This window comes from Drosophila rhopaloa, unplaced genomic scaffold (assembly GCF_018152115.1).
Source record: "Drosophila rhopaloa isolate 14029-0021.01 unplaced genomic scaffold, ASM1815211v1 contig_178, whole genome shotgun sequence".
Lineage (NCBI taxonomy): Eukaryota > Metazoa > Arthropoda > Insecta > Diptera > Drosophilidae > Drosophila > Drosophila rhopaloa.
The window spans coordinates 8,297,011-8,310,491 of record NW_025335059.1 but is presented as its reverse complement, the minus strand read 5'-3'; the positions used below and the strand labels follow the sequence as shown (position 1 = coordinate 8,310,491).

General features: G+C 36.3%; 1 protein-coding gene across 11 annotated transcripts in view; it reads left to right on the top strand.

Moving 5' to 3' along the window:
- Positions 1-165: 165 nt before the first annotated feature.
- LOC108050264 (low-density lipoprotein receptor) overlaps positions 166-13,481 on the top strand; it is a 36,107-nt gene continuing 22,791 nt past the window's right edge. For 5 of the 11 annotated variants that reach the window (XR_001769581.2, XM_017131847.2, XM_017131843.2 and 2 more), the window contains exons 1-3: positions 166-374; positions 956-1,502; positions 9,543-9,683. Coding sequence is in view for 5 of the 11 variants with exons in the window: in XM_017131847.2 (XP_016987336.2) it covers positions 968-1,502; positions 9,543-9,683 (676 nt within the window). In the remaining 6 variants the exon portion in view is untranslated. Of the gene's footprint in view, positions 375-955; positions 1,503-9,542; positions 9,684-12,968; positions 13,137-13,481 lie in introns of those variants that run through there. The other 6 variants (XR_006417556.1, XM_017131848.2, XM_044459009.1 and 3 more) reach the window with 3 other exon arrangements.

Sequence of the window (13,481 nt, the reverse complement as noted above, 5' to 3'; positions counted from 1 at the left end):
GCTCTCTTTCTCCTCTCTTTTTTAAAAGGTGAGATCGGTTAAGTTCGGCTTGTACGCGTGGCGATCTTCGGTTCGTCACCCGAATGACACACGAACAGTCCCGAATGGTGCCATTGGTCCGCACTTCAAATAAGCGATATGTTTCCCCGGCAGTCTGAAATCGTCGTGCGTGCCGTTTGGTATACCACAGTATCGCACATCGCGTATCCGCTACACGCATTTGAATATAACTTCACCGTTAAACCGAACAAATTCGGAGCGCGAAAAAAGTTTCGGAAAGCAAAAGTTGAAAGCAAATAAAAAAGTTCAAGTCGGGGCTTTAAGGCCAGATCATCGCATTTGCCGAGCGAAAAAAGTGTTAATTGAAAAATAATGTATGAATCTATTTTAGCCTAACGTTACGTCAATATGTCATGTGAAAAAACAGCATAAAATTTGCGGCGAACATGTGTTTTGCCGTACAAAAAAAATAAATAAAAGATTTGGAAAAGGGAATGGTGTCAATGGGTAGCGGCTGCGCATGACTTACCAGGCTTACCTGGCTTATCACACGTTACAGCGCTGATAACTGATATATTAAAATACACACACTATAAAAGAGTGAGACAGCAAGAGGGCTAACCCTCGTTTTTAACAAAAGTCGTCGCCCTTAGTTTGCACTTTTCTGTGTGTATTTCGTGTTTTCATTCCTCCTATGCTGTTTTTTCGCAACATCGTATGATGTTTCTTTTTTCAGTCGTGGCTTTTTTAGCATGTTTATCTTGTCTTTTGCCTCGCACTCTCTTCCCAATACATTCTCTCACTTTCGTGAAATTTTTTGGCAAACCTTGCGTGTGTTTTGCTTGGACTTATTATTTAATAAGATGGCCGTATATAAATAAATTGCAAATCGTATTAGAGTGAAAAGCGTGTGTGACCCACTAAGCCTGAAGTGCATTTTTACCATATATTCTAGCAGCTGCAGAAGATGGCAACAGCATGCCTGCCGGAATTCACGGAATGCTTTCAAAACCCACCGGCGGAGCTACGAACAAATGAAAGTGGTAGCAGCACTAGTAGTAAAGAACTATCCAAAACCAGTGGATTTTTCTTTAGCGCCAGCACAAATTACCACAGCAAAGTGCAGCAGCTGATCAGCTTCAGCTTCACCTCCTCGTTCCACCTGCTATTTATTACATGTATCCTGAGCATCAGCAAATTCTGCAATGCGGCGGCAGTCAATGCCGCACAGGTCACCGCTGCCACGCCCACTGCCAGCGAGATAATGCACAATCTGAGCGGATCGGCATTGCTGGAGCGGCTGAAAGCCAGTACTCTAGGACCGCCCCTGGATCGATTAAAACACATAGCTCCGGCGGCAGCGAATAGTATAAGTCCAGGAATCGGATCAGGAATGGGAATCGGAATGGGCAACTTTGGCAACTCCATCAACTCGGTGTTCAATGGAAACCCTTTTAAGTTCTTGAACGTCTCGGGCAAGGTCGGCACCCCACTGGATGTTTGTAAGTTTCCCAACTTGATTTGATCATAACCATAAAAGCTAGAAGATTCTAGATTCTATTTCATTTTTACGGGGAGAGAAATAATTATAGGGAAAAGGGAACTAGACCTAACATATTATGAAGGCACTGTCAACAAAATTAGAGTCTTTTAAATGATTTATGATTCATTTAAATTCATTTGTATGGTCTGATGTTGGTAATTCGTTATTTTTCAAAATGTGCTTTATCTTGTGAGTCATAATAAATTCGAAACTGTATTTTAAAAAAAGTTTAAGTATACAAGCATTCATAATATTAATAGCTTATATTTATATTAATATATCGTAAATTAATCATTAAACAACCAATATGTAAAGAAACTCAAAGTCATGGTGATATTTTTATAACTAGAGTAATTGCTTTACAATCATTAGAAAATGAGTCATTTCTAAAACGGTAAACTCATTTTGCTATGGATTTTCCAATATACATATAAAACAAGTACATTATTTAAAAAAAAATTTATTAAAAAAAAAACAAGAGTTATGAATAAGAAATGAACAGCCTTTTCACACTTTTCAGACTTAAACAAATTTGTATTCTCTTTTTAAAAAATCTTAATAAGTGATAAATTAGTTTCCTACCGATGATTATTTTTATCAGATCTTCTTAAATTTCTCCAAGTTTAATGAGCGGCGGTGTTTATTGTTTTTGCCGCCGCTTCTCTCATTTCTGGCGATCATGCTACCAGCCACGGTTGCAAATGTATATATGTACATATACCCCGATTTCCAGTCCGGCTCCGATTTTAGCTAAGGCTTCGACTCCGACTCGGCTCAAGTTTTATTTATGTGAATTTTGTTGCCAGCCGAAAGCCCAATCGTCTGGCAATGCCAGTCAACTCCACTTCCATTTCCATGTCTCAACATTCCAACGTCATACGACTGCAGAGCTCTTCCCCGCTCTCCCCCTGCCCAAAACTCCTTACCACTCTTTTCTGTCGGCACAAACCTTTTACTTTCCTCTGCACTCGCCTCGGGGTACACTCAGGAAAATTTTCACTAAAGAAAGTATTTATTAAAAATAAAGACTTAAATTCAAAGACTTTTACCCATAATGAATTTGAAGGTGTTTTAATCGATTTTCATGGTAAATCTATCCAAAATCGAGTTTTTGTATTGAAATAAACTTATTTTAAGTGTACACTCTATGCTTATTCTTCCCCATTTGTAATTATTCCGTTTTATGCTTTTTTTCTACCGGCCGGCTTCGCTCCATGAAGCGAATGGAGCGCCACTTGAAGACTTGTGAAACTGAGAGAAACCGAGAAAACAGGGGGAGAGAGAGAGAGAAGATAAGAAAATCGGAGTAGCAGACAGAGAAAAGAGAACAAAAAGAGCAACAAGTGTCTTATTCTTGGAGTTTCTTGCCTTGGCACATTGGTCAGAGAAACTTTTAAAATGTATCCAGCACGTGGCAGATAAAATATTACGATAACAACTGGAGAGGTTCAAATTTATTTTTAACCGACGATACCTTCTTTTAAATTGTTAATATAGGAAAAGCAAAATTAACATTTAAAATCCCTATCTCTTCCTCAGCTTTTCAAATTATTTCTAACTGCTTTCATAATTCATTTTGAATTTTAATAATTCACAAAAAAGCACAATATTTAGGAATAAATATAAACTAGTTTTGTTGTCATCTCTAAAAGTTTGGATATCACTATCATTTTGCACGCTGCTGTTTGGGCTTAAACAATGATAATGAATAAGCAAGTATTTGGCATAAAAACCTACGTAAATAATCTACACAAATGCATATGTAAAAGTTGATGAAAAATTAATGAAGATTCTTGAATTTTGCACAAAGTACGGTATGGAAATTTTAATTTAGTTGGCCTTTATCAGATTTCAAGGCTTAGTTACACAATTAGAGTACACCAGCATAAAACCAAGAGCCTACCATCTATCACTTAGTTTATATAAGATAGTTTTAGTTTTTTGTAATATTTAATACAAAAATCAACACAAAAATGATTGATGAGTGAGGAAGTTTATTATAGGGGAATCACAAATCGATGAACTCCAGGCAAGTTAGTTTTTAAATTTTAATAAAACCTTCAACACTGCAAAAACCGAAATTTAAGTCTACGCCAACGAATGTCAGAGCTAAAAACAAAATGAATAACTCTGGGTCATGATAATAGCCGTAGCTTAAAGGTTAAACGCAGATGATTGAAAGTGCGACTAACGTATTAATAACCGTTGCATCACGAGATAGTTTACTAACTATGTCAAAATAATTTTCGCCGTTATAAATAGCCCAAACCAAATAAAAACCAATCGGTAGGAGTAAATGCATTTTCGCTGTAGTTCTGACAATCTCAATAAAGGCTAAGGCTCAGGTGTCAAATAAATCGTTAGACAGGTTATAATAGGGGAAATAGGTCACGGCGAACCAAGATGACAGTTATTTCCGCCCAACTAAACTTGGAGCCCGTAAAATCGAAATCAGTAGAAATTACTTGCCTGGTGGGGAGCGGAGAGGCTAAATTGACAACTCTCATTTGGCAGCAAGTTCTGGGCACGTCCTTGACAGCTTTAATGACTCTGACTGCGACAACGTAAGGTTCCCAGGCTTCGACTTCCTGGCAGTGCTGATTTATTTCAAAATCGAATTTAAACAAGTTTGCTCATCGCCTGCAAAATACTGTCGACCATTCCCAACTTGCCCGGGACTTTTATAATTAACTTGGCTAATTATGCCTGGAATTTGCACGTGCTCTGGATCGGACTGTCCCTGATATAAAACTTGGTCTCTGGAAGTTCGTTGCGACTGTTGCATTACAGCCCGGCTGCCTTAATTACAAAAGCATTTGCTATTATGTATAATTATGGGGCTAAAAAAAAACGATTTTCCTTTGTTTTTTGTCGAATACTGGTTTTCAGCACTAATGGAAGCCGAACAAGTGCAGTGCAATTGTTCGTGGTCGACTGACAAATTTCAAAAGCGATGCATGCAAAACACAATCAAACGGTGTTAACTGTATCTCAATGCTGGCCTAATGAGAAGTGGCAACGAGGTGTGATGGTCAGGCTTTTTCTAACCTTCGATTCGCAGCATGTTCCCACACAGCCCAGTGAATTTCTCTTTTCTAATTGGTTTTCTATTTTGTGCTTCAATTAAAATATTACGCATACGCAGCGTTGGCGAGCCAAATTCAGTTACAAGGCAAAAAGGTGGCGTGATGTGTTGGCTAGCACATTTGCTGTCAAAAAATTCCCACAAAATCACATTGTAGAGAGTACGAAATGCATTCATTCCGTAGATGAAACCCAATAATCGTATGGCGCTATATCTCACAACAAATAGCTGATGACGTTGACGAAATTCCGAGCGACTACAAGAAACATCATTCATTATTAGCAGATAGTACTGAGTCATCTTAATGCCATTTTCGCCGCCTATACAACTTTGGCCAGCACATGTATGAGTAATTGTTAATGTTGTTAATAATGTTGTTTGACTGTTTTGGTCGGGTATGACGTTAGCGATCAGGCCACCTTTTTCCCACCTTTTTTCAGAAACTGAAACAGCAACAAAACAAAATACTCGTACACAAGCATACCGAACAGATTCACATCTCTTGCCAACATTTAAGAGCAGTCTTAATAGTTTCTCTTTAGTTTTTATCTTCAAAAAGACAAAATGCTTGGAATGTTAGAGTTCAGAGTTGAGAGATATACGCCAACGAGTGTTTAGTGTACGGGTTGATATCCAAAGCGCAATGTTCACATGGTTATACAATTATTTGTTGATTATTCTTTATCGTCGTGGCACAGGTACCCATTTTTATCAACCAAATGTTATCTTCAAAGCAGTGGAAAAATCACACGAAATTATAATAATTATGAGATAATAGCTTGGGGTGCTTTCGATAAAGAATCTGAGCAACTCATTTTACAAATTTGGCAATTTTAATAGTTCTCTACTAAATTAAAAAAACTATGATACTCATGCTTAACCACACAATTTTAAATTAAAACGAACTACGTAGCTATGACTTAGACACTTGAAAGATACGAAATTTTATTAATCTTCCGTTTACTTCGGAAATCCATTTATGACTAAGACAAAATCTATTCCTTCCATAAAAACTACAATGAAAAATTACGTGGTTTTGATAAGGCTTGAAAAATCGTAGTACAAGCGATAGGTGTTTTTAGTTTTGCTTCTTTTGCACTCTGAAGGTTATCTGTTTTATCTGAAGTGGCTAGCAGGCGCTTCTAGCAATTAAGATAACTAACTAATCTATACAAAATAGTTGTGTGTAAAAATCCAAAAATAAATAATTCCAAAAACGCCGATATGAAATTTGCACAACCATTGAAAGTTATCTAATATATGTAAATACTGTAATTAAAAAGAGTTTCTAACCAAACTGTACAAATAAAGGGTTATTGCCACTTTCGACCTAAAAACTACTTAAAACTTAACTTTGTAATATATTTTAATAGCGTTTAAGTTGAACAACATGTAAATTTGTAAAATACGCATAGAACTTAAGCGACTTAAAAGAAAACTAAGAACAGAATAAAATCTAATGATTGAGCTAAAGTATTTAAAGCATTCCTTTTAGCGAGCTTTTAGTTAAACAGCAGTATAGGCTAAGAATTTTTAAAGAAGTTAAAGTACCAATCACTTCATTAGGTAATAAATCGAATAGCTATTGAAATCCATAAATAAGTTAACCTAAACCTGCACATCTATAAATACCTTCTTCCAGTCTGTAAATTGTTAACAGTGGACAAAAGAATGATTCAATTTGTTGATGTGTTAAGCCTTCTTATCACCATGAACGGCTGTTCAGGTGCAAAGTTCCTCCTATCATATTTCGCTGCTTTCCTTTTTTATCTAAATGAACTGGACATATTTCGCTTAATTTGCGTAATTCTCTATTGATACTGCAGTGGAGTTGACCATAGGCGAATCAGTGATTAATCACAGACTATTATAGGACTGCAGGCGTAATCAAATATAGGGAGGTTAGGAACCAAACATCGACAACCTTTCGTGCCATTAATAAAGCATTTATATTGATTTGAACTCTGATTGACTTTTGCGCTGATTTCTGTTTATTATTTCGCCCTCTTGGCTAACCAAGACAGCCCTCCTGTCATGCCCTTTGCTGTCATCGAATTAATGGTGCGAAATTTTCATGTGAAATACTCTTGACCAGCATTTTCTTTCCTGATTGATTCCTGGGTGAGAGCGAGGAATAAAGTAAAATAAAACTGTTCAATGAACTTCGCATTAAGCATTTAATTGGCCAGTTGCCTGCCGTCGCTTCTGTTCTGGTCGGACATTTGTGATTCCGTCAATCAAATTGGCGGCTATTGCCGACGGAGGGCTGCTGTGGTCTTTGAAAACACAGAACAAATTATTGCTCACTGATTTAATTTGTATTAAATCGCTGGGTAGGAAAACGGTGCAAATTGCTATGAACATAAATGCTTAGAAAGGAAATTGATAAGGTATATTTTTAAAAATGATGTCATTTAATCACTTCAACATAGACTGTATCCTTAAACAAATCTTTATATTTTAGAAAGGTTATATATCTGTTAATACAAAATCTCATAATATTTCAAATGACCTTTAGGTAATTGTAAATTCTGTATTCAATTTGATTTGTTAAGAAAATCTCCATAAATACTTTAATCTTTTTGGAAGTATGCTCTTACTTATCTTTGAGAATTAAAATAAACGTGATGAGCAGATGAAAACGATAACGGGATTGCGAGAATGAAGCAAAGAAAATAATTTATGTGTGTCCATTAACCAATTGGCAGCCATAAAATAAATTTCAGAAAATGCAAATAAATAGCATGCAAAAAGAAGTCGAGTAAATTGCTTTCGGTATGCTTTGCAGCATGCCATACACGTACGAGGACTAATCTAAGCGCCTGCAAATGGATCGGACGGGGCCTTTTCTTTTAATATTTATTTCAATTAAGCTACTAAACGACTCACTTAAAATGCAAATTGCATTGCACATTTACATGCAGATTTGTCTACAAAAGCCATTGCAATATCTGAGCACCAAACAAGTGCATCCAAACGCACACGTAAGGCAGGAGCAAACAAAACTGTATTCATAAATTCAAAATGTGTGCGCACATTTTAAATAATTTACAGGAACTAATAAAAAATGTGCAGCTCTCACAAGAATGAAATGCTGCATAAGGCGGGGGAAAACAGGAGTTTAATATATTTTGGCAAATAAATACACATGTGAACATAAGAAAAATGCAGAGTGCAGGACTGAAAAATATAAAAGAAGTAGAAAAACAGCGAAAAAAGTGGAAGCCATGTAGGTAAAATTTAATGCCTTGATCGTCTAGAATTTCCTTTGAACAACTAAAACACACACTCGCCAGTTGCGTGTCATTCGTGCTTCCTTTGATTGTGTGTGTTTCACCTAAACGTGTACGCATGCTGAGGAAAATGCTTGACATATCTGATTGTGTAATTAAATGCGAATGTGTGTGTTCGAAAGAGTTGACCAACAATACTAAAATATCCATTTAATTCTCACATCCTAAAATTTGTTTAAATTTAATTTCATAAATGAGTAATTTAGTTTTTTTTACTACAAAATTTCATTTTAAATTTTCTGGCTTAATTGCGTTCATTAAAATATTTTCAAAAATATCTCATACGTAGTGTTAGCCAGGTCAACATTTTTTTAGTTGCTAAAGTTCTCTAGCATAAAAGGGTGTTTAACTTTCACCTCCTAAAATGTGTTTGTACTCTTTTAATATTCCTGTTTCACCCCAAATGAGTACTATAGTTATTTCTACGAAAAACACTTAAATGCATACAGAAATAACTCATACGAAGTGTTAGCCAGGTCAACCATTTATTCGCTGCTAAAGCTCACTATCAAAAAGGGTGTTTGTTTACCGATGGAAAAGTAAAAACGTTGGTCTTTTTGAGTCTTTTGGCTACGTATTTGTACAAAAAGTCTTTTACGACCCCTTAAAACTTTAAATGAACTAAATAAACATAGTATTTCAATTTACTCAAAAAAAGAGGAATTTCATAAATTAAATTTTTTTTAGTACAATTTTTAAAATAAATGAATGAATTAAATGAACTATGAAAAATAAAAATGTAGTTTTTACAAATTTTACACCGACTGTCTCTTTATAATGTTACTAATGCCTAAACGATATTTAATTTATTGGCTGAAACTCTGGTCCACTCTAAGAAGCTCCTGTGGCTGTTTGTGACTTTCTGGGTGAGCTCGTGCGTGATTGCGATGGTGCCTAAGCAATTGTCAATTTGTGTTAAATGCGCGCAATTAAACGGTAAATGGCACGCGGATAGACCGCCTCACACACACACTCAGGCAAAACTGAGACACTTTGGCATAATGGCGGCACATTAACCGAAAGTCAGTTGGCTTTAGCATATATGCTAATCGGTCGACAAGACACAGAAAATGAAAGATAGATTAGGTTGGCCGAGTGAAATGTCAAGTGGCCCGTAAAACGATTGATGAAGCAATCCAATCCCAGCCGACACTTTCCAACTAGCTGCCATCAAATTCTCGCTTATTAATTCCCTAAAACTTTCTGCCCTTCATTTGGGGTCCTTTTTGCGGTCCACCGCATAAACATAGACCGCAGCAAACACCCACTTACTCATTTATATATAGACATGTGTAAGCCTCGCCCTTCGGCTGGATTTCATTATTTACAAGTTTTTGTTTATTGTCAAGTCTCGGCTTTCATTAAAAAGGGTTTTAAGGCTTGTCAACAAACGCCTCTCATCCTCACTCCTCTCCTCTAACCATCGCTATCTCTGTTCCTCAGTGTGTGCTTAACGAGCCAAAGTTTTCAACTTAAATTTTAGTTATGAATTTTATTAGGCCCTCCCATTGGGACGAGACTTCAACTACGGTCGCCCCCTTCTCCCGTTTCCGTTTAATTATAGTCTGCGGCTAACCCGAGGATTTCAACTTAATTAATTAATATGCATTTGATTTTGCAGCGCTCAGTCTACCCAACATCTGCGATGAGAAGCAGTTCCATTGCTCCTCCGGTGAATGTATCCCCATACGATTCGTGTGCGATGGCGACCCCGATTGTAATGACCACAGCGACGAGCTACTGGCGGAGTGCAAGTTTCCAGGTGAGTGCATAGCTAAAAAAAACCAAAAAAAACTTAGGAATTTAATACCGTTTTTTATTTATGAATCAAAGTTCAGTGAGCTTGCTTTATAGTGTATTTAAGCTGATGCGCAGACTCGATTTTTTGGTCAACAAGTAGACTTAAAAAAATATAAATAATTTTTGTGAGTGTGAAAAATTAATTTCAGGTACTTTTCCAATTTTCGTTGAAAACTATTTGTATATTTTTCTGTAAAGTTTGGAATTTCTGCTCTAACGAACAATGGGACAAACATAGACAAATAATTCACATGAAATTCATTAGATTGTTGGCCATGCTTCCCTTGACTTTTTCTTTCTATTCCCATTTTTTCCAAGTTGTATCTTTTCGGTTTTGATTAGGCCCTAACTTCAGCTACTGTCTTATTCAAATACACTCGAAAGGTTGCACAAAATCTCACACTTGAAAGAAATCAATAGCCACAGCCGCAAAACGTATTTCCAGCCGTATTTTTTTTTGTTGTATCTTTTGCTGAAGCCTTTTAAAGGAAAGTCTTGCCAATTTTTTTAGCCCTTAGCTGGTGTTGTTTTTTATTTATTTTCTTATGTGTGTGGCCATGGCTAAGAGCAGGACATCTACAAAGTCAAGCGCTGGACACGGAACGGGGTTTGGTATTGGGATAGGGATAGGGATTTACGGCGGAGGCAGGACCAAAAACCCAGCTGTTGCCTGCGAACTACGTGCGCTCTCGCTCTAATCTGTTGTCAGTCATTTGTAGTTTTTCAATTTAGAAATGTCACAGAACTAACCATTTACTTCGCTCTGCGTGTGCTGTTTCCCTTGGTATTGGTTTTTTGGTGTTTTTGGTGTATTTGCCATTTGTTTGGCTTCGCTGTTGAGTAAGTAACAACTGGCTGTTTATTTAGTGTCATGTAGGCAGGACTCGGAATTCCCCAAATCCCCTGACTCCTCGAATTTATTTTCATTTAATTTTTACACTCTGTATGTGTGTGTGTGGGTTTTTTATTAGCCCCTGCATTTAATTTAAGTTTGGTTAACAGACCAGTCTGTTTCGATCCACGGTTCGTTGGTTTCGTTGGGCCTGGGGCTTTCAAAAAATTCAACATTGCCTACTTTCAGGCAGAAGTGCTTAAAACACTGCCAGTCGTAAATATTGGGCAAGGGCGTTCTTAATTCTTTAAGAACAGTGCTCAGCTGATCCGCAATTATATATAGTATAGAGGGCTTTTAAGTCGAGCAATACGCCTGGTAAATTACTATCAACCCACCAACCCAGTTCCGTTCGAGTTGAGTTTCATTTAGGGGCACTGCAGTAAGTCAAGTGCAATCTTACTAAGCCATTGCATCAGGCTTTATTGATAAACTGGTTCAAAAGTGCTCAAACTGAATATATTTAATCACTCAAAGAACCATGAGCCCATGCAGATCGCTCTTAGTATTAAAAGCACAAATGTGAGTTTACAATTTATTATCAATGTATGTTACCAATAAGCTAAATTTGTCCAATGTTTTGGAAGACTTTTAGTTTAACAATGTAATAATGTTCATACGAAAACATTTTAAGCTTGGTTTGATTAATTTTGTTTCTGTATCTAAAAAAAAATCATATAACACGCATTTATTTACATTACTAAAAAGTAGACTAAATAGAATTTGCATTAAACAAAATTAATGTTTTGTAAAATGTATTTACTTCTCAAAACGAAATAGATCTGTCTATACTTATGCACTGAGTTTTAAGAATTGTAAAGATGTATTAGAATTAATCGTATTAAAAAACAAGAAAGGAAAGCTAACTTCGGGCGGAGCCGAAGTTGATATACCCTTGCAGAATACTCTATAATTATATTCTCCAAAATTATTCCTATGATGCATTCTTAATACTCATAAAAAATCCAAACTTCCTATCTTTAAAAACACCAAAGTTATGGCATTTCCAATCGTTCAGTTATATGGCAGCTATAGGATATAGTCGGCCGATCCTTATGAAATTTGGTAGGTCGGATTGATTGGCCAAATATAAAACCTGTAGAAAATCCCAACTTTCTAACTTTACAAACACCAAAGTTATGGCATTTCCGATCAATCAGTTATATGGCAGCTATAGGATATAGTCGGCCGATCCCGGCCGTTCCGACTTATATACTGCGTACAAAGGAAAGAAGGCTGTGTGCAAAGTTTCAACTTGATAGCTTTAAAACTGAGAGACTAGTTTGCGTAGAAACAGACAGAAGGACAGACGGACAGACGGACATGGCTATATCAACTCAGGAGGTGATCCTGATCAAGAATATATATACTTTATAGGGTCGGAGATGCCTCCTTCACTGCGTTGCACACTTTTGACCAAAATTATAATACCCTCTGCAAGGGTATAAAAAAGGAAATACAAATCAAATTTCTTATCAGTCTGACTTAAGTTCAAATCAACAACTACGGAACAATGATGAACTTAGAACACAGCTGGGGTTTTCCAGATTCAATGAATCTTATTATTTTAGCATTAATTTGCAGCTTTAAAGGTGAATTCAATTCTGAAATATAATAAATGTAAGTTAAAATTAAAAAAGTATTTAGTTAATTACGTCTTTTTAAGTGGCTAATATGTACTTTATTATTAATATTAATATAATAATATGAAAACACTTTAAATATGCATATTATAAATTAGAATAAATTACATGAATTAATTTTAAGACAGCTAAAAATATGAATCAAATATCTTGAACCAAAAAATAAAACAATTGAGGGGAAGCTACCAGTCTGATTATATTTAAATTCAACAAATACAGAAGACTCCGGAAACAGGTGGGGTTTTTATATTTGCATAATGTTACTCGAAACTCACCGTAGCAGGAAACAAGAAGTCGAAAGTAGATTCAACCAGCTTCGCCGGAAACAATCGGGGAAGACCTAATAGTAATAAAGAAGGCGAGCCTAATCAGCAAAGTTTACAGCTCTATAGAATAAGTCGCCGCAACCAACTAACAAGGCGCCAGTTAGAGTACTTTAGATTATTTGTAAGTTCTATAAAGATCATTGGGCCTTTTGGGGTCTTGCTTGTTTTGACAAATTACAATCTAATTGCGCAAATATTAATCTCATCTCATTTTGATGAGAATGCGTTAAAATGTCTGCGTCTCAGTTCTAAACTTACTAATCCGAGTGAAATCAGTTTTTGAGTGAGAGCTTTGAGCAAAACTCTTATCATTCCGAGTGGAAGCTTCTGGTGCGGAGTCTGCGGAATAATGGGGGCTTCTGCATCTAGCCAGATGAAACGAGGACCCAACACAACTCAGTTTGCGTCGAGCTCTGCAAAGAAACGGACGTGTGAGCTTTTTTCCAGGATAACTAAGATTTCGGGACTTCGAGGCGGCAAAAGATAAACAGTTTCGTATTGAAGAAATCGGAATATATTTAGAAAGCATAGTGCATTAATTCATCAATCTCAAAGTGATTTATAGCTAAATATTTAAGAAATATACAAATATTTAAATTTAAAAAAGAATTTAAATATAATAAAATAGTTGTTAGTTCAAACAGCTGCTAGCGACCAGCAAAAATCAATGGCAAGGCCAAATAAGGCCGACAAACGTTAGCAGACAGACTGAAAACAGTTTGTTGGCGTCCCTTTGGCGGTAACATCAAAAGACATCAGCGTTCAAAGCAACAGCAGCTTTTCCCCCAAAAACGGAAGCTTTTCCGCTGTGCCTCGGTGTGTGTGTGTTTTCCTTTTCCTTTGCCGTTTTTTGTATTTTTTTCACGCTTCTGCGCGCCACTTTTTATTACATTTACATT